The sequence below is a fragment of the Sorex fumeus genome, unplaced genomic scaffold (assembly GCF_029834395.1).
Source record: "Sorex fumeus unplaced genomic scaffold, SorFum_2.1 ptg000015l, whole genome shotgun sequence".
Classification (NCBI taxonomy): domain Eukaryota; kingdom Metazoa; phylum Chordata; class Mammalia; order Eulipotyphla; family Soricidae; genus Sorex; species Sorex fumeus.
In genome coordinates, this window is record NW_026606072.1 from 23545143 (window position 1) to 23571435 (window position 26293).

The 26293-nt window shown below is 38.2% G+C and overlaps 1 protein-coding gene across 1 annotated transcript in view; it reads left to right on the plus strand.

Moving 5' to 3' along the window:
* Nucleotides 1-855: 855 nt before the first annotated feature.
* Nucleotides 856-26293, plus strand: part of EMB (embigin) — an 86963-nt gene continuing 61525 nt past the window's right edge. Inside the window, exons 1-2 of the mRNA XM_056112032.1 lie at nucleotides 856-1038; nucleotides 1440-1452. Of these exons, the coding sequence (XP_055968007.1) occupies nucleotides 856-1038; nucleotides 1440-1452 (196 nt within the window). The remainder of the gene's footprint in view (nucleotides 1039-1439; nucleotides 1453-26293) is intronic.

Below are 26293 nucleotides of genomic sequence, written 5' to 3' on the forward strand. Positions count from 1 at the left end.
TTGAACAAATCATTCATTTCACCTGAAGTATGAGATATTTTTCTCAGTACTTCCAAGCACCCGAATGATAGTATCACGTGTAAAAAATCTTCATGCTTTGTTAATATTTAACTTTTACAGTATGTGGCAATATGCATAGGTAAAGTAGAGCAACAAATGAGAATGAGCATAAAACTCAAGTCTTGGTTCTGGTAGCGTTTGCTGAGTTGTGTGTTTTGGCATAGTTAAGTTTAGAAAGGATTGCTTCTTTCTATTTACAGGTCCAGAATTAAATCTGTGTTTACCAGCATTTGGTGCACTTGTGTTTTTCTTTCACGAAATGTTCCAGATGGTTGACTGAAATAGAAGTAGTGGTTTCATTTTATTTTAATTTGGTGGGTGAGATTGCCCTGGTAGTGCTCAGGAGTCCAAGATCCACTTCCAGGCACACATGGGAGCAGAAGTAACAGTTTGGTGCTCAGGTCCAACAATTCTCAGGGGCAGAACTGCTGGGGTCACAGGTGCCATAATCAGTACTATTTAGGTGGGCACCCAGGCTGTATCCAGTGGTTTGGGGAACATGTGGAATAAGGCACTGAACTCTGTTATGGAGAAGAGAAGCCTTGTCAAGACCTGGGGGTAAACCTGATGTGCCATGGGGTGCAGAGCACTTTCTTGGGTGCTGTGGAAAGATTTCAGCTCAACAGAGGGTGGGACTGACAGACCTTTGACAGATGCAGTAAAACAGAATCTAGAAGCAGAAGAAAGAGGTCACTAAGATGTTGTCTGACACAAAGGACCTTTGAAAAGAAATCAACTCCCGGTCTCGGAAGTTACACAGGATGTTTGTGGTGACTGATAAGCTTGTTTTCAAGGATGTCAAGAAGAATGATGTGTTCTAAAAGCCTCAGAGATCTCAGCTATGCTGCATTGCAACTGCAGCCATCATATGCAGAACAGAGAGGATATGAACCTTGTGGAGAAGATCCAGATGTGATGGGCAAGCCGCTCCTCAGTAACCTGGAAAACATCTACAAGAGGCAACAGTTCTATCACAGGGTAACATTGGCCCTTGGCCAATGATCTGTGAGGTCTGAGAAGCCTCCAATGGGAACTTCACCTCCTGTAGTCAAAGGAAGAAGTTTGAGGTGACGAGGATAATGGCCAAGCGCTTATTCTCACTGTTTCCTCTACTTGCTATCCAGTTTCTCCTGCTGGCTTTGAGTCCAGACTCCTGCACATTTCACCCCAACCCTTATATTGGATGCACCCATAGGATGAACCCTTATCTTGGATGCACCCATAGGATGGGCATTTAGCTATAGTTAACTAGGGAGGGGTAGTTGAGATCAGGAACTTAGATCTCAAACAAATGAAGGGATCTTCAAAAACAGAAATAGTTTATTCTTGGTTTAGTTCTGCTCTCACTATTTTGACTTTTTTGTTTGTTTGTCTTTTAGATAACTGGTGATGGTCAGTCTTACTCCTGGCTGTGCTTGGGGAACCACATAGGTGCTGGAGAACAAACCAGGATTTGCCACATGCAAGGGGAGCACAGGCAAGGCAAGCAACCTATCTAATCTCTTTAGTCCCACCACCTTCAAAATCTTAAGAATTTGGGGCTGGAGCAATAGCACAGCGGATAAAGTGTTTACCTGGCATGCGACCTACCCAGGTTCTGTTCACAGCATCCCATATGGTCCCAAGCATCACCAGGAGTAATTCCTGAGTACAGAGCCAGGAGTAACCCCTGTGCATTGCCGGAGGTGACCCGAAAAGAAAAAAAAATTAAGAATTTTATCTACATATTTGAATTTTCTGGGTGGCATTTGACCTATCAAGTAAGTAAGTAAGTAAGTAAGGCCCTCCCGTTGATCGTCGATTTGCTCAAGCGGGCCCAGTAACGTCTCCATTGGAGACTTTGTTGTTACTGTGTCTGGCATATCGAATACTCTCGGTAGCTTGCCGGGCTCTCAAAATAATTAATAATTAAATCATGCACATACACTCAAAAATGTCCCCTGCCAATCACTAACATCTCATTTTCAAGTAGTATTTGCAAGGTCTGTTTTATTTTCATAAGCAAAGTTGCAGTAGATCTACCATGCTGTGGCATTCAGTGAGAAGCAAGAGTATAGTCGTTTCTTAATTCCAACTAAGGGAAGCAGGACACTAGCATCCCCTAGAGGCCACTCTTTCCTTTGAATGAGAACTAGTTTGAATAAGAGCAAAAGAAAGCAACAACCTTCTCAGAAATGCAAATAACCTGGTTACATCTCTTTTCTTGTATTGACCAACCACCTATGCTGAAAGTAAGACATACAAAAATTGGATAGATAAGGCAGAGTTAGTTCCTTTTTCTTTCAGACCACCTGATTCACTAATAATCCTAAAATAGTAACTGGTATAAAGCGCATATATCAAGAAGTGAAATAAAAACAGCTGAGTAACTTTTGTACACCATTTCTATTGATCTTATAAGAACAAAATATAACTGTAAAAATTAATTATGAAACATAAATTAAATATTTTAGTGATTTCACGTGTATAATAAATGTTCTTAACATTTGTATTCACTCTAATATTACACAATACAAAAAGGACTCAAAATTTCAAGCAGCTAAAAATGTTTTCCTTATGGTCAGAATGATAGTAAAGCTGGTAGCTTACTTGCCTTGAACAAAGCCCACTCAGGTTCAATCCCTGAAACCCAAATGAGCCCCAGAGCTCTAGCAGGAGTGATTCTTAAAAGCAGAGTCAAGAGTAAACCCTGAGCACCCTGAGTGTAGTCCCAAAACAAAAGAAAATTTTACTTGTCTTACAGCATTACATGGCAAATGAAGAAGAAAGTTAAGAGAGAGATCACAGAATAATGGCAAATGCTTCATGATCTAAAGTATATGATGGTATTTCTTTATACTTTCTGGACAAGTGGTTGAACATTTATATTCTTCACAGGACCCTAAACATTATGGAGTTTTTATTTATTTATTTACTTTTTGCATTTTGGGTCACACCCAGCGATGCACAGGAGTTACTCCTGGCTTTGCGCTCGGGAATTATTCCTGACGGTGCTCAGGGACCATATGGGATGTTGAGAATCAAACATGGTTTGGCTACATGCAAGGCAAACACCCTACCCGCTGTACTATTGCTCCAAGCCCAATATTGAACTATCTTAACCCATATTATTGAGAACCTAGAGAAGATAGCACAATTCCATGTGTCAGTAATGCTGTCATTCAGGTTCTGTAGAAGATGCTTAGACTAGCCTTACTGACTTTATCATTGTGGCAAACTGTTCCAGATTCTTGGCCAGCTCTAAGGAGCCAATTTGCTTAGACTCACACCATGACTTGTTTGCTTGGCTAATAAAGGGGTCAGTACTTTAACAGTGTTTTTTTCAGAACCTTGCCAAGAAAATTAAGCTCTTTTCCCTTGGCTAAAGAGTCCTGTAGAGTCATAGACAGATGGAGAATGCAATTTATTCTCTCCAAATTCTGGAAAACGCTGAGATCCCACAGCACTGTTCTGTATCTGACTGCTTCATGAACCCCATGATCTGAACAAACGTACTGGTTAGTTTTTAGGTTGTCTCCAAGCAATTTTTTTCTTTCTTTCTTTTCTTTTTTTTAACTTATAACTCTAATCTGTTCTTTTTGTTCACGGTCCATGCAAGAGTTAAATATATAATTCATTGAATGAAATTTGTGGTGTTTTGAGATTAGCAAAAAAAAAATCTGATCAACTACATTAGATGCAAAAATTCTCAACAAAATCTTAGTGAACTGTATTCAACACTACAGTAAAAGGTTCAGGCATCATGATCAAGTACGATTTACTTCAGAAAGATAAGAAGGGCTCAATATATACAAATTAATCAATATGATGGAGCACATAAAGAAAAGAGTAAAATAATATAATCATAGTAATAGATACATAGAAATCATATAATATTCAATATAATATAAGTATAATATAAAATCATATAATATCTGTTTATTATTTTTAAAAACAAAACAAAAAATCTTTCAACCTAAAGGTACTCACCTCAGGATCAGAGAGAGAGAAAGAGTACTGGGGTTAAGACACTATTAAACCTTCCAGTGAGGCCAACAGAGGTTGAATCCCAGGTTCCACATACGGTCCCCTGAGCTCTGCTTGGGGTCACTCCTAAGCACAGACCCAGGAATAGCTACTAAACATGGCTGGGCATGACCCAACCCTTGAAATCTCTCCCCAAAACACACATACATGTTGGACTAGAGAGCTAGTAAGCAAGTAGGGAACTTAACTTGCATGTGGACTATCTGGGTTAATCTCCAACATCACAAATGGACTCCCACACTTCACCAGGAGAGATATCTAAGTGCAGAGCCATGAGTAAGCCCTGAGCACAGTAAGGTGCTGCCTCCAAACAAAAAATAAATAAATAAAAATAAAACACACATATACACACAGGAAACTTGCCTTAATATAAGTAAAGGAAAATGCAAAGCTAAAATCATACTTTGTGGTATACTTAGAGGAAATCTTTCCTCTAAAATGAGACACAGACAAGAATGACAATTTTCAACACTATTATTCAAAACAGTATCAGTAGCCTTCCGCACAACTGTTTGGCAAGAAATAGATCTTAAAGAGATTCAAAATGCAAAAGAAGTCAAACTACCACTATTCATAGATAACATGATACTACACACACACACACACACACACACACACACACACACACACACACACACCTAAAAGACTGCCAAACAATTCTTTTAAAAAGAATCCTGTGAAGTTAAAAGTTACAAAATAGGGGCTGGAGAGATAGCATAGCGGGTAGGGCGTTTGCCTTGCACGCGGCCGACTCGGGTTCGATTCCCAGCATCCCATATGGTCCCCTGAGCACCGCCAGGAGTAACTCCTGAGTGCAGAGCCAGGAGTAACCCCTGTGCATCGCCGGGTGTGACCCAAAAAGAAAAAAAAAGTTACAAAATAAATACACAGAAATCTGTCGCATTTTTATAAGCAAACCATTTTAGAAGAGAAAGAACAAATTTCTGAACTCCATTACAGTGGCTGGAGAAATAGTACAGCAGGTTAGGCACTTGCCTTGCTTGTAGCTCATCCAGGTTCTATTCCCACCACCCCATATGGTCCCTCAATACTGCAAGAATGATCCCTGAGCACAGTACCAAAAATAAGCCCTGAACACCTACGTGTGTGATCCTCAAACCAAGCAAACATCAAACAGAATAAAATAAAATTCCCTTGCAAATGTACTTAAAAATAATCAAGTGCCTGAAAAGGAGGTGAAATACATATTCAATGAGAACTATGAATTACTATAAAAATAAGGTCCAGCTCTCATCTAATAAGAAATTCCAAGGAAAAGAAACAGAAAACACTAGGAAATGAAAATATAAATTCCTTGTTTGTAGGTTTAACACTGTTGCAATTGCCAATCTACCACCCAATGCACTATGCAAATTTAATATTATTTCTATAAAAATTCCTATGCCATTCTTCAAGAAAATAAAATAAAGACTACAAAAATTTATAAGTAATCATAAAATGTCTGATTACTCAAAGTGATTCTATGAAAAAAGAGGATGGGAGGAATCACATAGGATGCTGGGGATCAAACCTGAGTCTGCCATATGCAAAACAAATGCCCACCTGCCGTACTATCTCTCCATTGTGGTCTTTTGCTTGGTTCAGCCTCCATGTTTATCAGTGTAGAAGCATCTAAAAAACATCGAAAATGAAACAGGAATATGAGCCAATGATTCCACTCCTTGGTATCTAGTCCCAACACACACACACACACACACACACACACACACACACACACACACACCATTAATTCGTGAAGATAAGCATAGAGTTTGATTCACTGCGGTACTATGTCCAATAGCCAATTTCTGTTCAAACCCCAAGTGGTAAAAATCAGATGGTTGGTTAAAGAAGTAGTTCTGGAACTACAAAATAACAACTTTAATACTATTGTACCCTACGGTAGCTCAATAAAAATAAAATTAAAAGGTTGTAAGATAAATACATACACAATGAAATTCGACTCACCTCTGAGAAAAGTCAAAATCTTGCATTTTTAATAAGTTCTTTGGAACTAGAGGATGTCAACCTAAATGAAGTATCAGAAGAAGAAGGATGATCTCACTGATATGCAAAGAATAAAGAAGCAGAGCAAAGGAATAGACAATGGCAAATGACAACAAGCCCAAAGATTCTGACAACAGAACTGAAGCTGCCAAGTGGGAGTAGGAGTGGGTGTGTGAGAAATACGTAGAGATCCTGGTGGAGAGGCACTGTCATTCTGATGGTGGGTGTGGTACAGTAGCATTGTAAACTAAAAATAGTAGCACGATTGTAAATCACAATGCCTAAGTAAGTAATTAAGTTTAGTTTGCTGAGATACGGGAATGTGGCTTAGTTGTAAAGCATTTGCTGTACACGTGTGAGGTCTTGGGTTTAAACCTGGTATTGCCAAAATATAAATGAATAAGTAAATCGATGTAGTGTAAAATTCCTCTCTTCTTCTGTACTCTTAATGCATATTGTTGTGCCCAAGTTTCAGATCCCCAATTGTGGAGACCAAGTCTACACATGATAATGCAAAAACAAAGGAAATTTATTGCTAGCCTGAGCCAACACTAGCCCGAGCTAGGGTCCAAGTCTCATCCAACACAATGGAGTCTTGACAAGGACCCTGACTCTGAATCAGAAATAATTTATATAGGGTTCAGTCAAGAATTGGTTTATATACTGATCTACTTTTAGCAGTGCCCTATTATAATCACTGTCACCCGGTTGTTCAGCAATTTGCTTGAGCGGGCCCAGTAACATTGTGAGACTTGTTACTGTGTTTGGCATATTGAATACGTCACGCGTAGCTTGCCAGGCTTTGCCGTGCTGGCAAGATACTCTCGGTAGCTTTCCGGGCTCTCCAAGAGGGGCGAAAGACTCGAACTCGGGTCAGCCATGTTGGCTGTGTGCAAGGAAAATGCCCTACCCACTGTGCTATCACTCCAGCCCGCCCTATTACAATAGTGGTCAGCAATTAGACAGACAGCAGGTACCAGTAACAGTTTGGGGTTCTTTCCAAGAAGGATGCGGTGACCCCTCATGACTGGCCAGATCTAACTGCCCAGTGTCTTATCTAGGTGAATTACGCAATTGGGAGGTTACCAGAAACTGCAGTGCAGCTCTGGGAAAACAGAAACTGAGGTCTAGTTGAGACTTAATGTTATCTGCAGCCTGTCATGGCATTGGTTTGGCCCTCGCACATATAAAATTCTTCCCTAACTAAAAAAAAAAATTTCAAATTTTTGTACAACTTTTGAGCAATTTCACAGTTTATTATTAAAACTGAACTCTCTCTGGAATTTATTATTTAATGTAATACATATGATAGGATCAAAATGCATTAAAATAAATAATAAATTAGTCTCATCCAACACAATTAGTCTCATCCAATACAATGGAGTCTTGACAAGGACCCTGACTCTGAATCAGAAATAATTTATATAGGGTTCAGTCAAGAATTGGTTTATATACTGATCTACTTTTAGCAGTGCCCTATTATAATCACTGTCACCCGGTTGTTCAGCAATTTGCTTGAGCGGGCCCAGTAACATTGTGAGACTTGTTACTGTCTCAAATAAATTTAAATTTATTTAAATTTTCTTCAGTTACTCATTATTATGAACTATCATACTTAGTCACCGTTAGGGTCTGTGATTCAAACACAAGCCACCCTTAATGAGTTCAAAGATTTTCAAAGGTTTTATTAAGGAGATTCATTACAGAGAGAGAGAGAGAGAGAGAGAGACAGAGAGAGAGAGAGAGAGAGAGAGAAGAAAGAGACAGACAGACAGAGACAGAGACAGAGTGTGTTACAGACTGACCTGCCAGGCCAGGGCGGCACCCCACAGAGAAATAGTCGAGTAGGGTCCCCAACTGTGGGCAAGGGTTTAAGTACGCTAAAACCACATTGTTCTTTCTCCCTAACTCACCTGTGAGTTGATTGGTTATTGCCACCTGTGGGTGCCCCTTTGTTCTATTCTTTCCATGCATGGCCGATCACTAGATTACTGATTGGCTGGCACTATCTGCAAGCATTGTAAATTTTGTTCATTTTGTTCCCTTTCCCAAGATGTGGTCTCAGGTTCATGCCCAGTTCAGCTGTCAGTTGCATAATTATACAGAATAGCAAATTGTCTACTAACAAGCAAAATGACTTCACTTCTTTGGTTCACACTGAAAATGGCTGTACTTTGGTTCTAACAGTCACACCAAGTTCTCATGTGTATGTATAATGTTTTTTCTTTCAATTTTACTTCATTGAACCATTGGATTGCTCCTGTACTGTTCATGACTTCCTATTGTATTTTGATACATAATAGAACAAATTCCTATAATCTCTTCAAAATTTTCTTGCTTGTTGTTTATATTTAAACTTCATGGATACTATTTTTTCCTAAAATATATGTTTATTCCCAGCTTATATTTTTAACTTGTAACCTTTTTATCTTTCTAAAATTGAATTTTATAAAACTGAATAATCTTTAGGTGTATAATTTCACATCTCTTTAAATGTATATTACTGAATCATGCCCATTACGTAAGTACCACAGTCCAATGAATTCCTTCAACCCTTCAACCTTTTTAGTCCACTTCTCCCTGCCTTGTCAGTAATTGCAAATTCCCAGTCACAGTATAAGGGTTTGTTTTGGTTTATCTTTATCTATTACCTCTCTTTGTTTCTTCACATAACATTTATAAATAATAACATCCAGTATTTATCTTCCTTATTCTTATTTATTTCACTTAGCATGGTTCCCTTCAGTTTCACCCAGGTTGTAGCAAATTCCAAGATTTGTATATGTATCTGGTACTGGGGGTTATACCATTCTCACAGTGCAAAGCAAATGCTCTACTGCTAAGCTACATATTTAAGCAAATTTTATAAATTTTTAATAGCTGAGCAGTAGTCCATGGTACATATATGTTATATCATCTGTCTACTCACCTTGGGCACTTGGGTTGTTTCCATATTTTGGCTATTACAAATAAAGATGCAATGAGCATAACTGCACGTATATTTTCTGGATTGGTATTTTTGTTCCTTGGTTATACTTAAAATGGAATTTCTGGAACATATGGTATTTCTATATTTATTATTTGGGGCGCCAAAGCCAGTGTTTCTCAGGAGCCATCCCAGTGATGCTCGGAGGATATGCAGCGCCGAGAACAAACCTGAGGCTCTCAGTTGCAAAGGATATATTCTAGCCCTCTTAGCCAGCTTCTTGATCCCTACATTCGATATTTTAAGGAATTTCCATACTGTTTTCCATAGAGTCTCAACTGTGTCACATTGCTATCAACAGTGTGTGAAGATTCCTTTTTCTCCATTTATACTGGTCATTCTTGTAGGTAATGATAAGCATTTTCTTCACAAGCCTATTTGCTAACTGTATGTCTTATTTGATGAAATATTTATTCAATTCTCAGCTTTTACATGGGAATTTATTTTTTAAGGGGGAGGGGTGGTGTTTGTTCTTGTTATTGTTATAGTGTAAAGGATGGAAAGAACTTTTTTTTTACATTTCCCAGTATTAGGAAACTGGATAGAGAAATAGACTCCATGTCTGTAAACAAGAATATTCTAAGAGATACAGAAAAAGAACTTATTGGTGAAACGTAATATTCCTCTTACCTTGTAGAAAGAAAGACAAACTGAAAAATTTGGCCCATATCTGGCTCTGAGCCTACTCTGTGGCTTCAGGTAATTGGTAAGGTTGTTCTTGTCCCTTCTTGATGACCATAACTACTAATTGAAATAAACTATCACTTCCTCATGGAAAAAAAAACTTTAGTTTCTAGAAGTCTAGTGTTAGGACTGCCAGAGGTAAAATCTAAAAGGAAATTCTGTTTACAATTTCCCTATGCTTGGTTTTATGCTATTTTGACAAGGTAGGCATTCTCAATGGAGGAAAGATGCAAGAGATAACCCGTTTGTCTTTGATGGGTTTGTGGCAAGTCTAAATATGAACAACAACAACAGAATACATTTTGTCCTTGAAATATTTTACCAGAGGAAGGAAAACCTTTAAATCTGAGAAGATGCAGATCCAGAGATCAGGATGTTAGCTGGACTTCTAACCCAGGCTCTTCTAAAATGTATCACAGTGGTTTCTATTGTGAATGGAAATGAATGAATGGAAGGTAGAAAAACTGACTCCCTGGGCTTTCATAATCCAAAAGAGTTTCTTCTCTTTATTACTTAATAAAAACAACAACAACAACAACAAAAACAGCTTCCTGTGTATTTTTACTTGGCTACATTTGTTTTATACTTAAGACATTAGAATATCTTAGTATTTTTTTGAGGTTCAATGCACTAGACACAGTGAAAAATAAAGGAGCATTTTATACAAAATTATATCAAGCAAAAGTTGTTCTTGTGAAATCCATAATGGCAGCACTAAAACTAGCGGTGACAACAAAATAACTACAGTGAGCATTCACATATGCTTGCAATTTTACCAATTTTTTCCACCACCACAATTACATATTGGCAGATATATATTATCTCCAAATTTTATAGGAGAAGATTTTGGAGTGGGAAAGTGATTATTCCAAGTTCACAGAAAGCTGAAGCTATAGTGCTGATTTTCAAAGCTGCTGCATCTGAATTTTCTCTTAAACAAGGTGAATATGTGAAGTTGTGTCAGCCACATGCAGAAGTTTTACTTTTTCTTATGCCATCTTCATTGAGAAAGTCTAATCCTTCTGCCTTTCCTCTTGGCCAAGAACTTCCTAACACATCATACCTAAGTTTATTAACTAAACATTTCCCTGGCAACCTTTAATCTTTCAGAAGGAATAAAGAACAGCTTTGTATCAGAATCCAGACCAGAATTACAGCTCACCTATTTATTTATTTCTTTGCTGATCACCCAGCAGGCTGTTAAAACTATGTCACCAAGACTGTTGAAGATTGAGGAAATCACTATTCATCGATAACCAAGTACCTAGTTGTAGAAATTTTTAATGAAATTTTCTTTCATTAAAAATTTAAGTTTTATTTCAAAATTTGCCAAAATAGTTCAAGTAAAATATATATTTTGTGGCTCTATTTTGATATAAAACTGCATAAAGTCAAAGCATGAATTCCAATCAGACTTTCAAATAATTTATTGTGGAAAATTTCCTCTGATACCATTTCAACCCCTCCCTGGCATTGCAATGATTGAGATGAAATATTAATCATCTTAGTCATCAGTACTTTGACATCTTTGATTTTTTCTTATATAAATTGCTTCATCTCTAAAATGAAAGAGCATGAATTGAGATTTATCCTTGCTCTGAAATCTTTACTTCCATCAGGTAAATATTCAGATAACTAAATTTACTTATTACTAAATTTTCTACATTGCTTTCATTAGTGCCACTCTCTTGAAGTAGCTTGAAATATGAGAAATAGTCAGAACTCTTTAATCAACAGATGAATAATGAACTTAAATGACTAAATTATTTTCTTCCCAAAATAAAGAAGCAACAATGAAATTCTAAAATAAATGATAGTTAAGGATGGAAAACAATCCTGCAAGCACACAGCTCCCTCAAAAAAGCTGGGGTGGCCATACTAGTATCCGACAACATAAATTTCAGGTTGAAAAAATTTAGAAGAGGCAGAGAAAGCCACTTTCTATTTATCAAGGGATACATACAACAGGAAGAAATCACACTCTTAAATGTATACGCACCTAATGAGGGACCAGTTAAGTACTTAAAACAACTACTAACAGATTTTAAGGAAGACATTGCTAGCAACACAATAGTAGTTGGAGACTTCAACATCGCCTTATCACCTCTGGATAGGTCAACAAGAACAAAACTCAATAAGGAAACATTGGCTTTGAAGGAAGAACTAGAAGAGAGAGGGCTAATACGCCTATACAGGGCTTTACACCCCCCAAAAAAGAATACCCATTCTTCTCCAGTGCACACGAAACATTCTCCAAAATAGACCACGTACTAGGCCACAAAACATAACTCAATAGTATCAGGAAGATAGAAGTAGTATCAACAATCTTTTCAGACCACAATGTGCTCAAGATAGAAGCGAATCATACAAAGACATCAAAAAACAAATAAAATATCTGGAAATTAAACAACTCAATGTTCAACAATGAGTGGGTCAGGAAGGAAGTCAAAGACGAAATCAAAAGATACCTGGAAATAAATGAGAATGAAGACATGGTAAAGGTAAAGGTAAAGGCCCTCCCGTTGATCGTCGATTTGCTCGAGCGGGCCCAGTAACGTCTCCATCGGAGACTTTGCTGTTACTGTGTTTGGCATATCGAATACTCTCGGTAGCTTGCCGGGCTCTCCGAGAGGGGCGGAGGAATCGAACTCGGGTCGGCCATGTTGGCCGCTTGTAAGGCGAACGCCCTACCCGCTGTGCTATAGCTACCAGAAATTATGGGACACAGCTAAAGCCAAGCCGAGGAAAAACTATAGTGTTTCTAGCATTCCTAAGGAAAGAAGAAAGGGCCTACATAGATAGCCTAACCACACAGCTCAAGTTTTTAGAAAAAAAAAAGAAACCCAAAATTGGTGGAAGGAAAGAAATAATAAAAATTAGAGCAGAAATTAATGACATGGAAACCAAAGAAACAATCCGAAAGGTCAATGAAACCAAGAGCTGGTTCTTTGAGAAAATAAATAAGATCGATAAACCACTAGCAAGACTCACAAAGAAAGAAAGAGAGAGAATCCTAATAAACCGAATCAGAAATGAAAAAGGGGACATTAAAACAGAAACCAATGAAATTCAAAAGATCATCATAGATTATATTGAGAGTTTGCATGCCACAAAACAAGAGAACCTAAAAGAAACGGATAAATTCCTGGATTCCTATAATCTCCCAAGACCGAACCAGGAAGACTTGGGATACCTGAATAGAACCGTTCATATCAAGGAAATTGAAGTGGTAATCAAAAGTCTACCAAAAAACAAAAGCCCAGGCCCAGACGGGTTCACTAGTGAATTCTTCCAAATATTCAGAGAAGACCTTTTGCCAGTTCTCTTCAAGCTTTTCCAGAAAATTGAAAAAACAGAAACTCTCCCAAACAGCTTCTATGAGGCACATAATTCCCTAATAACTAAAGCAAACAAAGACACCATCAACAAAGAAAACTATAGGCCAATATCCCTGATGAATACGGATACGAAGATCCTCAACAAAATATTAGCAAATAGAATCCAACAACTCATCAAAAAGATCATACACCACGACCAAGTGGGATTCATCCTGGGGATGCAAGGATGGTTTAACATTTGGAAATCAATCAACATAGTCCATCATATCAACAAAAGTAAAGATAAAAACCATATGATCATATCAATAGACGCAGAGAAAGCTTTTGACAAGATACAGCACCCGTTTATGAAGAAAACTCTCACCGAAATGGGTTTTGAAAGAACTTTCCTCAAGATAGTCAAAGCCACCTGAGACAAACCCATGGCAAGTATTGTCCTCAATGGGGAAAAACTAAGGGCCTTTCCTCTAAGTTCAGGGACAAGACAAGGATGCCCACTATCACCACTTCTGTTTAACATAGTTCCGAAAGTACTGGCAATAGTGATTAGGCAAGAAAAAAGCATTAAAGGTATCCAGGTAGGAAAGGAAGAAATCAAGCTCTCGCTATTCGCAGATGATATGATACTATATCTTGAGAATCCTAAATCCTCTACCAAGAAACTCCTAGAAACAATAGTCTTGTACAGTAAAGTTGCAATCTATAAAATCAACATCCAAAAATCCATGGCCTTCCTATATTTAAACAATGAGAGAGAGGAAAGTGACATGAAAAAAATAATCCCCTTCACATTTGTGCCCCAGAAAATCAAATACCTCAGAATCAGCTTAACTAAAGAAGTAAAGGACCTCTACAATGAAAACTACAAAACGCTACTCCATGAAATAAAAGAGAACGCGAGGAAATGGAAACATATCTCCTGCTCATGGATAGGAAGAATCAACATCGTCAAAATGGCAATACTCCTGAAAGCATTATACAGATTCAATGTGATCTCTATAAGGATACCCATGAAATTCTTCAAAGAAATATATCAAGCATTTCTGAAATTCATATGTAACAACAAACGCCCACGAATAACTAAAGCAATTATTGGGAAAAAGACATGGGGAGGCCTTACCCTCCCCAACCTCAAACTCTATTACAAAGCGGTAATAATTAAAACAGCATGGTACTGGAACAAAGCCAGGCCCAAAGACCAATGGAACAGGTTGGAATATCTATACACACAACCTCAAATGTATGAACATCTAATCTTTGGTAAGGGAGTAAGAAATGTGAAGTGGAGCAAGGAAAACCTCTTCAACAAATGGTGCTGGCATAACTGGACAACAGCATGCAAAAAATGGGCTTAGATCTCTACCTAACACCATGTACAAAAGTCAGATCAAAATGGATTAAAGATCTCAACATCAGGCCAAAATCCATAAGACACACTGAAGACAAGGTCAGCAAAATCCTCCAGGATATTGAGGCTAATGGTATCTTCAAAGACAACACTCCACGGACCAACCAAGTGGAAACAGAGATAAACAAATGGGAGTATCTTAAATTAAGAAGCTTCTGCATCTCAAAAGATACAATAACCAGAATACAAAAACAATCTACAGAATGGTAAAGTATATTTACCCAATACCCATCTGATAAAGGGTTGATATCAAGGACATACAAAGCACTGGTTGAACTCTACAAGAAGAAAACATCTAACCCCATCAAAAAATGGGGTGATGAATTGAACAGAAACTTTCCCTAATAAGAAGAAATCAGAAAGGCTAAAAGGCACATGAGAAAATGCTCTACATCACTAATCATCAGGGATTTGCAGATCAAAACAACAATGACATATCATCTCATTCCACAGAGACTGGCCCACATCCAAAAGAACAAAAGCAACTGGTGTTGGCGTGGATGCGGCAAGAAAGGAACTCTCCTTCACTGCTGGTGAGAATGCCGACTGGTTCAGCCCTTTTGGAAAACAGTATGGATATTTCTCAAAAAATTAGAAACTGAGCTCCCATTTGACCCAGCAGTACCACTCCTGGGAATATATCTCAGAGAGGCAAAAAAGTATAGTCGAAATGACATCTGCACTTCTATGTTCATTGCTGCACTATTCACAATAGCCAAAATCTGGAAAAAACCCGAGTGCCTGAGAACAGATGACTGGTTAAAGAAACTTTGGTACATCTACACAATGGAGTACTATGAATCTGTTAGAAAAGATGTAGTCATGAAAAGTACATACAAGTGGTACTACATGAAAAGTATCACGCTAATCAAAATGAGTTAGAAAGACATAAAAAGATTGCATTCATCTGGGGGACATAAAGTAACAAAATAGGAGACTAACACCTAAGAATAGCTGAGATAAGTACCAAGAGTTTCACTCCATGGGTTGGAGGCCAGCCGCACATGCTGAGGGAGAAGTCAGCTCAGATAGAGAGGGGAGCACCAAGTAAAGGGTGTTGGGAGGACACGTCCAGGATGAGAGATGCATGCTGAAAATAGACTATAGACCGAACATGATTGCCACTCATTGCCGCAAACCACAGCATCCAAAAGGGGAGAGAGAACAAAAGGGAATGCCCTGCCACAGAGGTTGGGTGGGATGGGGGGGCGGTGGGAGGGATGCTGGGAGTATTGGAGGTGGGGAATGGGCACCAGTGGAGGAATGGATATTCAATCATTGTGTAACTGAAACTCAAGCACAAAAATTTGTAAGTCTACAACTGAAACTCATGGTGTTTCACTAATAATTTTTTTAAAAAATAAATAAAATAAAATAAAATAAAATAAATGATAGTTGATTCTGGCAGAAGATGAGTCATCATTAATAAGATAAATTTACAAACACATTTTAAAAACATTTTAAAAAGACAGCAAAAGTACTGCAAGAAGACATTTTCATTTTCTGAAAACAAAAAAAAATGTCTTTCCTCGGTATGACAAAAGCTATTTTTCAAAAAAATTATTAATCAGGTAACGTAATAATTTTTTTAATTTATTTTTTATTAGTGAAACACTATGAGGTACAGTTGTAGATTTACAAAGTTTTGTGCTTGGATTTCGGTCATACCATAATCAAATACCCATCCCTCCACCAGTGCCCATTTTCCACCACCATGGATAATATCCCCCCCACCCCCATCTCCCCATCCCCCCCTGCCACTGTGGCAGGGCATTCCCTTTTGTTCTCTCTCTCCTTTTGGGTGTTATGATCAGTAAAAGAGGCATTGAGTGGCAAACATGTTCAGTCCAGTCTACTTTCAACCTGCATCTCCCCTCCTGGGAGGATCCTCCAAACACCCTCCATTTGGTGCTCCCTTCTCTATCTGAACTGTCCTTTCCCCTAGAATACCCGGCTGGCCTCTAAGCTATGGAGTAATCCTCCTGGTGTTGATCTCAGCTATTCTTGGGTATTAATCTCATATTTTGTTATTTTATATCCCCCAGATGAATGCAATCTTTCTATGTCTATCCCTCTCTTTCTGACTCATTTCGCTTAGCATGATGCTTTCCATATTGTACCACTTGTATGTAAATTTCATGACTTCATCTTTTCTAAGAACTACATATTACTCCATTGTGTAAATGTACCAAAGTTTCTTTAACCAGTCATCTGTTCTTGGGCACTCAGGTTTCTTCCAGTTTCTGGCTACTGTAAAGAGTGCTGAAATGAACAAACAAGTGCAGATGTCACTTCGGCTACACATTTTTGCCTCTCTGGGATATATTCCCAGGAGTGGTATCGCTGGGTCAAATGGGAGCTCAATTTCTAATTTTTTGAGGAACATCCATACTGTTTTCCAAAAGGGCTGAACCAGTCGGCATTCCCGCCAAAAGTGAAGGAGTGTCCCTTTCTCGCCACATCTGCGCCAGCAACGGTTGCTTTTGTTCTTTTGAATGTGGGCCAGTCTCTGAGGTGTGAGATGGTATCTCATTGTGGTTTTGATCTGCATCTCCCTGATGATTAGTGATGTAGAGCATTTTCTCATGTGCTTTTTTGCCATTCGGATTTCTTCTTTGAGAAAGTTTCTGTTCATTTCATTGCCCCATTTTTTGATGGGGTTGGATGTTTTCTTCTTGTGGAGTTTAACCAGTATTTTGTATATCCTTGATATCAACCCCTTGTCAGGTGTGTATTCGGCGAATATTCTTTCCTATTCTGTAGACTGTCTTTGTATTTTGGTCACTGTTTCTTTGGAGGTGCAGAAGCTTCTTAGTTTAAGATAGTCCCATTTATCTATCTCTGTTTTCACTTGCTCAGCCAGTGGCATGGCATCTTTGAAAATACCATTAGCCTCAATGTCATGGAGGGTTTTGCCAACTTTGTCTTCAATGTACCTTATGGTTTCTGGTCTGATGTTGAGGTCTTTAATCCATTTTGATCTTACCTTTGTACATGGTGTTAGGCAGAGTTCTGAGCCCATTTTTTTGCATGTAGCCATCCAGTGATGCCAGCACAATTTGTTAAAGAGGCTTTCCTTACTCCACTTCACATTTCTTGCACCTTTATCAAAGATTAGATGATCATATGATTGAGGGGAGATGTCAGTGTACTCAACTCTGTTCCATTGGTCTGCAGTTCTGCCTTTGTTCCAGTACCATGCTGTTTTGATTATTACCGCTTTGTAGTAAAGTTTGAAGTTAGGGAGGTTGATTCCTCCCATTTTCTTTTACCCAAGAATTGCTTTAGCTATTCGTGGGGGCTTATTGTTCCATATAAATTTCAGGAGTGTTTGCTCCATTTCTTTGAAGAATGTCATGGGTATCCTTATAGGGATTGCATTGAATTTATACAGTGCTTTCAGTAGTATTGCCATTTTGACAATGTTAAGTCTCCCGACCCATGAGCAGGGGATATCTTTCCATTTCCTCATGTCCTCTTTTATTTCCTGAAGTAGCGTTTTGTAGTTTTCTTTGTACAGGTCCTTTACTTCCTTAGTTAAGCTGATTCGTAGGTACTTGATTTTCTGGGGCACAATTGTGAACGGGATTGTTTTTTTCATGTAGCTTCCTTCTCTCTCACTGTTTGCGTATAGGAAAGCCATGGACTTTTGGGTATTGATTTTATAGCCTGCAACTTTACAAGTCTATTGTTTCTAGGAGTTTTTTGGTGGAGGTTATTTATTGGGTTCTCTAAGTATAGTATCATATCATCTGCGAATAGTGAGAGCTTGATTTCTTCCTTTCCTACCTGAATGCCCTTAATATCTTTTTCTTGCCTAATTGCTATTGCAAGTACTTCCAGTACTATATTGAACAGCAGTGAAGAGAGTGGGCATCCTTGTCTCGTCCCTGATCTTAGAGAGAAGGCTCTCAGTTTTTCCCCATTGAGGATGATGCTTGCTGTAGGCTTGTTGTAGATGGCTTTAACTATGCTGAGGAAAGTCCCCTCTATACCGATTTTGGCTAGGGTTTTCATCATAAAGGGGTGCTGGATCTTGTCAAATGCTTTCTCTGCATCTATTGATATGATCATATGCTTTTTATCTTTTCTTTTGTTGATATGGTGGATTATGTTGATTGATTTCCGAATGTTGAACCATCCTTGCATCCCTGGGATGAATCCTACTTGGTCATGGTGTATGATCTTTTTGATGAGTAGTTGGATTCTATTTGCTAGTAGTTTGTTGAGGTTCTTTGCATCTGTGTTCATCAGGGATATCGGCCTGTAGTTCTCTTTCTTTGTGTTATCTCTGTCTGCTTTTGGTATCAGTGTGATAGTTGCTTTGTAGAAACTGTTCGGAAGTGTATTTGATATTTCAATTTTGTGGAAAAGCTTAAAGAGGATTGGGAGTAAGTCTTCTTTAAAGATTTGGAAGAATTCACTGGTGAATCCATCCGGGCCAGGGCTTTTGTGCTTGGGGAGACTTTTTATTACCATTTCAATTTCCTTGATGGTGATAGGTCTGTTCAGGTATTCCAGGTCTTCTTGGTTCAGCCTTGGGAGTCTGTAGGAGTCTAGGAATTTATCCATTTCCTCGAGGTTTTGATGTTCCGTGGCATAAAGCTTCTCAAAGTATTCCCTGAGGGTCCTTTGAATTTCTGTAGTTTCTCTTGTGATGACCCCCTTTTCATTTCTGATTCGGTTTATTAGGGTTTTCTCTCTCCCTTTCTTTGTGAGTTTTGCTAGGGGCTTTTCGATCTTGTTAATTTTCTCAAAGAACCAGCTCTTGGTTTCATTGATCTTTCGGATTGTTTTTTGGATTTCCATCTCTTAATTCTCTGCTCTGAGTTTTATTATTTCCTTCCTCCTGTTAAGGTTGTGCTCGTTTTGTTGGTCCTTCTCCAAGTTCTTAAGCTGTGAGGTTAGTTTATTTATGTGGGCTTGCTCCTCCTTTCTGAGGAATGCTTGTAGAGCTATAAACTTTCCTCTTAAGACCGATTTTGCTGTGTTCCATAAGTTTTGGTAACTCGTGTCCTCATTTTCATTTGTTTCTAGGAATCTTTTGATTTCCTCTTTAATTTCCTGTCTAAGCCACTCGTTGTTTAATAGCGCACTGTTTAATTTCCAGGTGTTTGATTTAGTTTTCTGTTTTTGTGTGTGATTTACTTCTAATTTCAGCACATTATGGTCTGAGAAGATTGTTGATATAATCTCTATCTTCTTAATTTTATGGAGGCATGTTTTGTGGCTCAGCATGTGGTCTATCTTGGAGAATGTTCCATGTACGCTTGAGAAGAATGTGTATTCAGCTTTTTGTGGATGAAGTGTCCTGTATATATCTACTAAGTTCCTTTCTTCCATTGTTTCCCTCAGATGAAGTATGTCCTTGCTAAGCTTGAGTCTGGTTGATCTATCAAGAGGTGACAAAGCAGTGTTGAAGTCTCCCACTAGTATTGTGTTGCTATTGATGTCTTTTTCCAAATCTATGAGTAGTTGTTTTAAGTACTTTGCTGGTCTCTCATTAGGTGCATATACATTTATTGTTGTAAGTTCTTCCTGTTGTACAGATCCTTTGATCAATAGGAAATGGCCTTCACTGTCTCTTATGACCTTCTTCACTCTGAAATCGATGTGGTCTGATATTAGGATAGCTACCCCAGCTTTTTTATGGGAGCTGTTTACCTGTAGGATTGTGTTCCAGCCTTTGACTCTGAGTCTGTGTTTGCTTTGACTATTGAGATGTGTTTCTTGCAGGCAGCAGAATGTTGGGTTCAATTTTCTAACCCATCCTGCCACTCTATGTCTTTTAATTGGTGCATTTAGCCCACTGACATTGAGAGAGATTATTGTTATGGGATTTTGTCCCACTGTTCTGTTGAAATTTGGTAACCTGATAATTTTTAATGATTAAATAATTTCACGCCACGGGTAGCTTGCCAGGCTCTGCCATGGGGACAGAGTACTCTCAGTAGCTTTCCAGGCTCTCTCAGAGGGACAGAGGAATCAAACCTGCAATTGAATATGATTACTGACAAGGCAGAATCGAATCAAGGCAAATGCCATACTCACTGTGCTATCGCTACCTGTGGTATATTCAATATGCCAAACACATTAACAACAAGTCTCAAATGGAGATGTTACTGGGGCCCACTCGAGCAAATTGATGAACAACAGGAGGACAGAGCTACAGGGTAATGCTAAATAATGTCACAGGCAAAAGGTATGTTAGGGAAAATTATTACCAAAACTAAGCAGATAATAGATAGGAAAATTATTAGACAATTCACCAATAAGAAATACTGTATGTATTTGCCATGTTTTTGACATTTCCATTTGGAGAACTGTTTATATTTTCAGTTTTCTCTTTATAACAATAGCAATTGAAGCATTTGACCTAACTTCTGTCACTCATGCACACATTTGGCTTCTTGATTCATAATGTAGCAGAAAGAAGTATTAGGCGTTTTGGAGCTCTTTCACTTTTTGCAACTACATCATGATAGCTGAGGCACCTGATTTTTTGTGAATTACAGTGAATTCAAGGTTAGTTGCCTGAAGCAAAAGTATCATCAGTGCTGTCAATATCTTTAATGTGGATTTCTGCCATCTAATATTTGTGGTGGCAGTAACAGCAATAGCATTGTCTATTGAAGTCATTCAATGACAAAGCTTACCATTGATATCTATGGCTTCATAAACTTGAGTCTTCTTCTCTAGCTTATTTAATATTGTCTTTTCCTTTAAAAAATAGATAGCCAGTGTGAATTAATTTATTAGTCACTAAAAGCCACAAAATACAAAAATGTGTCAGATGAATGGAAAGGATGCATTTAAAATGTAAATGTGAAATTTTTCCAGAGAATTTTCTGAGATGTTCTGGACTCCTTCACTAAGGGGAAAGGCAGAGAGAATGTGTCCAAAGCTAAAGGAAAGTACTATGTTATTTTTTAGAATATTGTAACCACAAAAACAGAAAAAAAAATTCAATTATCATTTAGAGTGAATATTATAAGTGGAAACACCTATGATGCCGAGTACTGTGAAGAAGAACAGACTACAAAATTTAAGAAATCAAGGTCTATGAGGGTCAAAGAAATACTACAGTGGGTGGGACACCTGCATGCAGCTGACCTGAGTTCCATCCACAGAACCACATGTGGTCTGTGAAACTGCTTTTTTTCCACTGTTCTGGAGAACCTAAGGGGAAAAATGATCAGGTTAAATTTTTGAAATCTTGGCTCGAGTATCTGTTTAAGGAATAAGAAATTCATATCTATTGAAAAATAGCACTTCCATTAACAACTTCAAACTAAGAGTTTGAAATCTTGACTATCACAATGAATTTAATTTGAAGAGTCTATTTATCTTTTATGTAGAAGGACACATATTTATGAGAAAGAGAGAGTTATGATAGTTATAATGGGGAAAGTTGGGAAGGTACTGATGACTTAAATTTTCTAAAATCCCTAGTCCCATAGAATATTTTTCACCAGTAGAGACAGCTTCTATTTCTCCTTATGAAGAACTAGGTCCTACTAGCAAAAGACCAAGTTATATGTGATCTACAAAGGCAATTATAATTTTCCTTAATTTGCATTCATACTATAGTTTTCCCTAAGGGTTAAATCACTTGTATCACGTGTATCACTTGTCATCCCGTTGATCATCAATTTGTTCGAGGGGGCACCAGTAACATCTCCATTCGTCCCTGTCGAATGTCAGTGTAACCCAATGGCTTCTGCTTGCTCCAGGAACACAGAGAGCCTTAAACTGTTTGTTCAGGGTTTTGATGAAGAAGTCTGACCATCTTGTAGTTAGGCAGCCACGTGTTCTTTTGACGTTCCGTGGAATCCAGTCAGAAACAGCTCTAATTCAGCGGTCATCTCTAAATGGCATTACATGTCTGGCCCATCTGATTTTTGACACTTTGGCAAATGAGACAGCGTCTTCATCGTCAACAGAGGTCCAAACTCCGGATTCCTTCTCTCACTTGAGTGAAATGTGATATTCCAAGCATAGCTCTTTTGATTCCTCTTTGGGAGACCCGAATAGCGTTCTCACCCTTTTTTCGTAGGGCCCAGGTCTCTGAGGCATATGTTAGTGCAGGAAGAACAGTGGAGTTGAAAAGATGTGTCTGGAGCTGGAGGTTCATCGTCCTCTTAATAACTTCCACGCTCTTGAAGGCATTCCACACTGCTCTCTTCCTCCTGCGCAGCTCAGGTACCAGGTCATTCTTTATGTTGAGTTTTCTACATAGGTACACATAACTGCTGCATTTGGAGATGTTCATTCTGTTTAGGGAAAATGGAACATCAGGAATTAGTCCTAGTTTAACAAGGGTTAAACCAATGCCCCTAAAATTGAAAGAATATGAAGATGTATACAATAAATACTGGAATATTTATGGGTATGATTCATGAAGGTACTATAATTTGGATCACTAAAATAGGCATTACATTGATTTCCTACATTAATCAGAACAGGCTGACAGAACATGGTGAGCAAAAATCAGTAGGTAATCTGGTAATCTACTAGCAGTGATAAAATCATTCACACTGGTGGATTGATAAGCATATATTTCTTCAAATTCAAGTTGCTTTACCTTGGTCAGGATTTAGCACTCTTATGCCAAGTTCATCTTAGTGTATGTTAGGAAATCTTCACCAACTTTTAAAACATGTTGTAATGCTTCATATTGTCAGATACTAAGTTGAAAAACCACCACTCATTGGGTCTTTTTTTATTTGAGTAGCAACATCTATATGCATGGATATTCTCTAAATGCTACTTTTAAAAGAACTTGAACCTATCGTTAACAGTCTTATGCAATCTAATAAGTCACAGACATACATGATCTGAAGTATACCTTCATGCATGAAATGTAAAAATAGGATCAACCATGATGCCCAAAGATGCAATTATAGAACTTGGGAAGAGGACTTTCATTTCTAGCATATACCTGCAGAAGTACAGATGAGATTGGATTATCGGAGTTCCTGACTGGGAAAAAAAAGTAGAGAAATATAGTTTGAACAAGAGTTTTTATGATAGAAAATACTCATTCTTCTATGATAAAGGATTAACATCTAGTTAAGAAATGTTGGTGTGTTGGACTCAATTTGTATGTGTCTGTGTGTGTCTGTGTGTGTGTGTCCATGTCCATCTGTGAGCATGCTCAAACCTACTAACTAGTTGCCTGAATTTAACTCATCTATAACAGTATCTACTAAGAGAAAGAATAATATCCCTCAGGTTTAGGGTTTAGGCTACCAAAATCATCAGTAGAAACTTTTGATATCAATCACAGCCCAGAAGATGTTACCTATGCTTCCAGTCAACAGATTATATACATCAGAAACTCCCAGGACCTTTCCCTAGGTTTGAATCACTTGCTACAATAGCTCACATAACTCATATTCACCATATCAACCATTTGAAAGATTTCACTCAAGACCAAGAGAAATGCATATGGTCAAAAGTTCAGAAATTTCATGCTCTTTCTCTTGCTAAACCTTGCTCTCCAAATCTCCATGTTATTCACCAACACAGAATCTCTTTGAACTCTATCTTTGGGGCTTTACGAAGCTTTTGTTATTTATGCCTAATCTATTCAATTGTTTGCCACTGCAGTGAATCTCAACCTTTCACGTCCAGCTCTTCCCTCTGGAAATAGGAGGGGAGGTGGAAATTAATGGCATCGCCCCTATATATGCTGGTTACCTTGGCATCCAGTTCCTAATTCTTTGGAGTTCCACAAGGTTATCTTAATTAACATAACAAGAGACTCTTTTTTATCATCTAAAGTGCCTCAAAGGTTTTAGACATGATGAGTCAGAAACTGTGAATGATCAGTATGTATGATAACTGTGCATTTTTTGCTATCTAAATGAACAAATAGATTTCCAACAAATCCTAATATCTCACAAGGACTCACAGAGTTGGCATAACTATACTAGTGTGACAACTATGAGAAACATGGAAAAAAAACAGCCCACGCATAAACTGCCAAGGCTGGTGATGGGAAATACAATAGAAGAATGAGACATTTGAGTGGGTTATAATCAAATATTAGCAAAACCCAGAAAATCTCTTATCAGAAAATGTTAAGCTATGTTCCACGGGAGAGTACAAGACACACATTTATGAAATCAGTAAAGTATGCTGGTGACAGAGGAACCAGCATTCCTAAAATGTTCAATGATGGCTTTCTTCTCTAAGTCGGGACTCACTGATTATATGGATGACCTGAAATGATAGAGGCCAAGTGAGTAATAGTGCTCGCAGTAGACATAAGTATTCCAAGCAAAACAAACACATTTGTAGCTCGTTATAGCTGTCCTCAACTAGACACAAATTCAGTAGTTGCTTGGTCTCAGAATGAGATCTTTGGGATAAAGATCCAGTCTTTTCTAAAATCTGTACTGGATTTTAAGACTCTAGGATAAGAAGTTAATAGAAGAGGCCAAGAATAAGCCTTTGAAACCCCCTTAACTCCAGCCACAATAGTAAATAAATGAAACATCATTTCCCAATCTAATGTGAATATTACTACCCTTCCCTCAAAAGACAAAAGCTAAAACCAAAATTGTGGCTCCTGTAGGATGAAAACAGACTACTGTAAATTTAACTGGCAGTAGTCTAAGCTGTGGCTGCCATGCTAGATGTGTTTGGTAGAGTAAACACAGCCTCGGGTATGTCATATGTCATCCCTTTTATTAGTTTGTGCGGGCTGCCGTAGTGAAACACTACAGGCTGGTGGCTTAAGATCAAATTTATTCGCCACATTTCTGAGGCTGGAAACAAATCATGAGGTCAGTATGTATGGTCATTCCTGAGACCTCAGAAATGAGACTTGACTCGGACGTTTTTCTTCTCCCTCTTTCTTCTTTCACCTTAAAAAAACCTTCAACTATATCTCTGGTCGAACCCAATGGACATCTGCTCCACATTCTTTAATTGCCTTCTCTCCTGCTTTGATTTATGTCTCTTTTCTTTGTATCAGAGAGCACGTCATAAGTTTGAGAATTAAACTTAAATATATCTCCTTCGTTTCCATTCTTATCTGGTGATAATTCCAGGCCAGTTTCCTGTAAGCCTATTTCCACTCTTCAGTGCACTGGGTTTGCCTTGAAGCATAGTAACAGGGTGTTTCTTTTCCTAGTTTTTGAAGCCAGTGAGCAGGCTGAGGCCTGTGGTGGTGGGAGGGAAAGGAGCACTTTGCCACATGCAGTTCTTTTGCCTCTCACTGCGTGTTTGGAAAACTGCCTCCCAATCCCAGTCAGTATGTTTTAAGGTTGACGGCAATTTAGATGAAAATGATGGCTCGAAAAGCTAGAGGGTAATCTTATACAAGAGAGTTGTTTTTGTGGTTTTATAGCTTCATTTGGTCATCACTGGTTAGTGTCATCCACAATGGAGATTGTCGAAAAAGGTGATCAGTACAAAGTAGTCCACCTGTAGAGCTTGTTTGGTGACTCTTATTCACACTGTTTTCTGGTCAACTGCCCGGATGCTGCTTGGAACAATCTATTCTTTTGGCCAGAGCATCTTTGTTAAGTCTGATGTTAGTATCTGGTGTGTCAATCTCTTTTGTGACAAATTTTCTGGACTTGAGAGATCATGCCACTATTGTTAAACATACTATCAGCATGCCATCTTTGTTAAGTCTGGTGGAAATTTTCCTGATTCTTTTAAACCACCTTACATTTTTTTTGAGGGTCACTCTGCTTCTGAATGTTGATAGTACATTCTGTGGTCAATTCTTGATGGCAGAATGACCCTTCTAATTCTGGCTACTTCTCT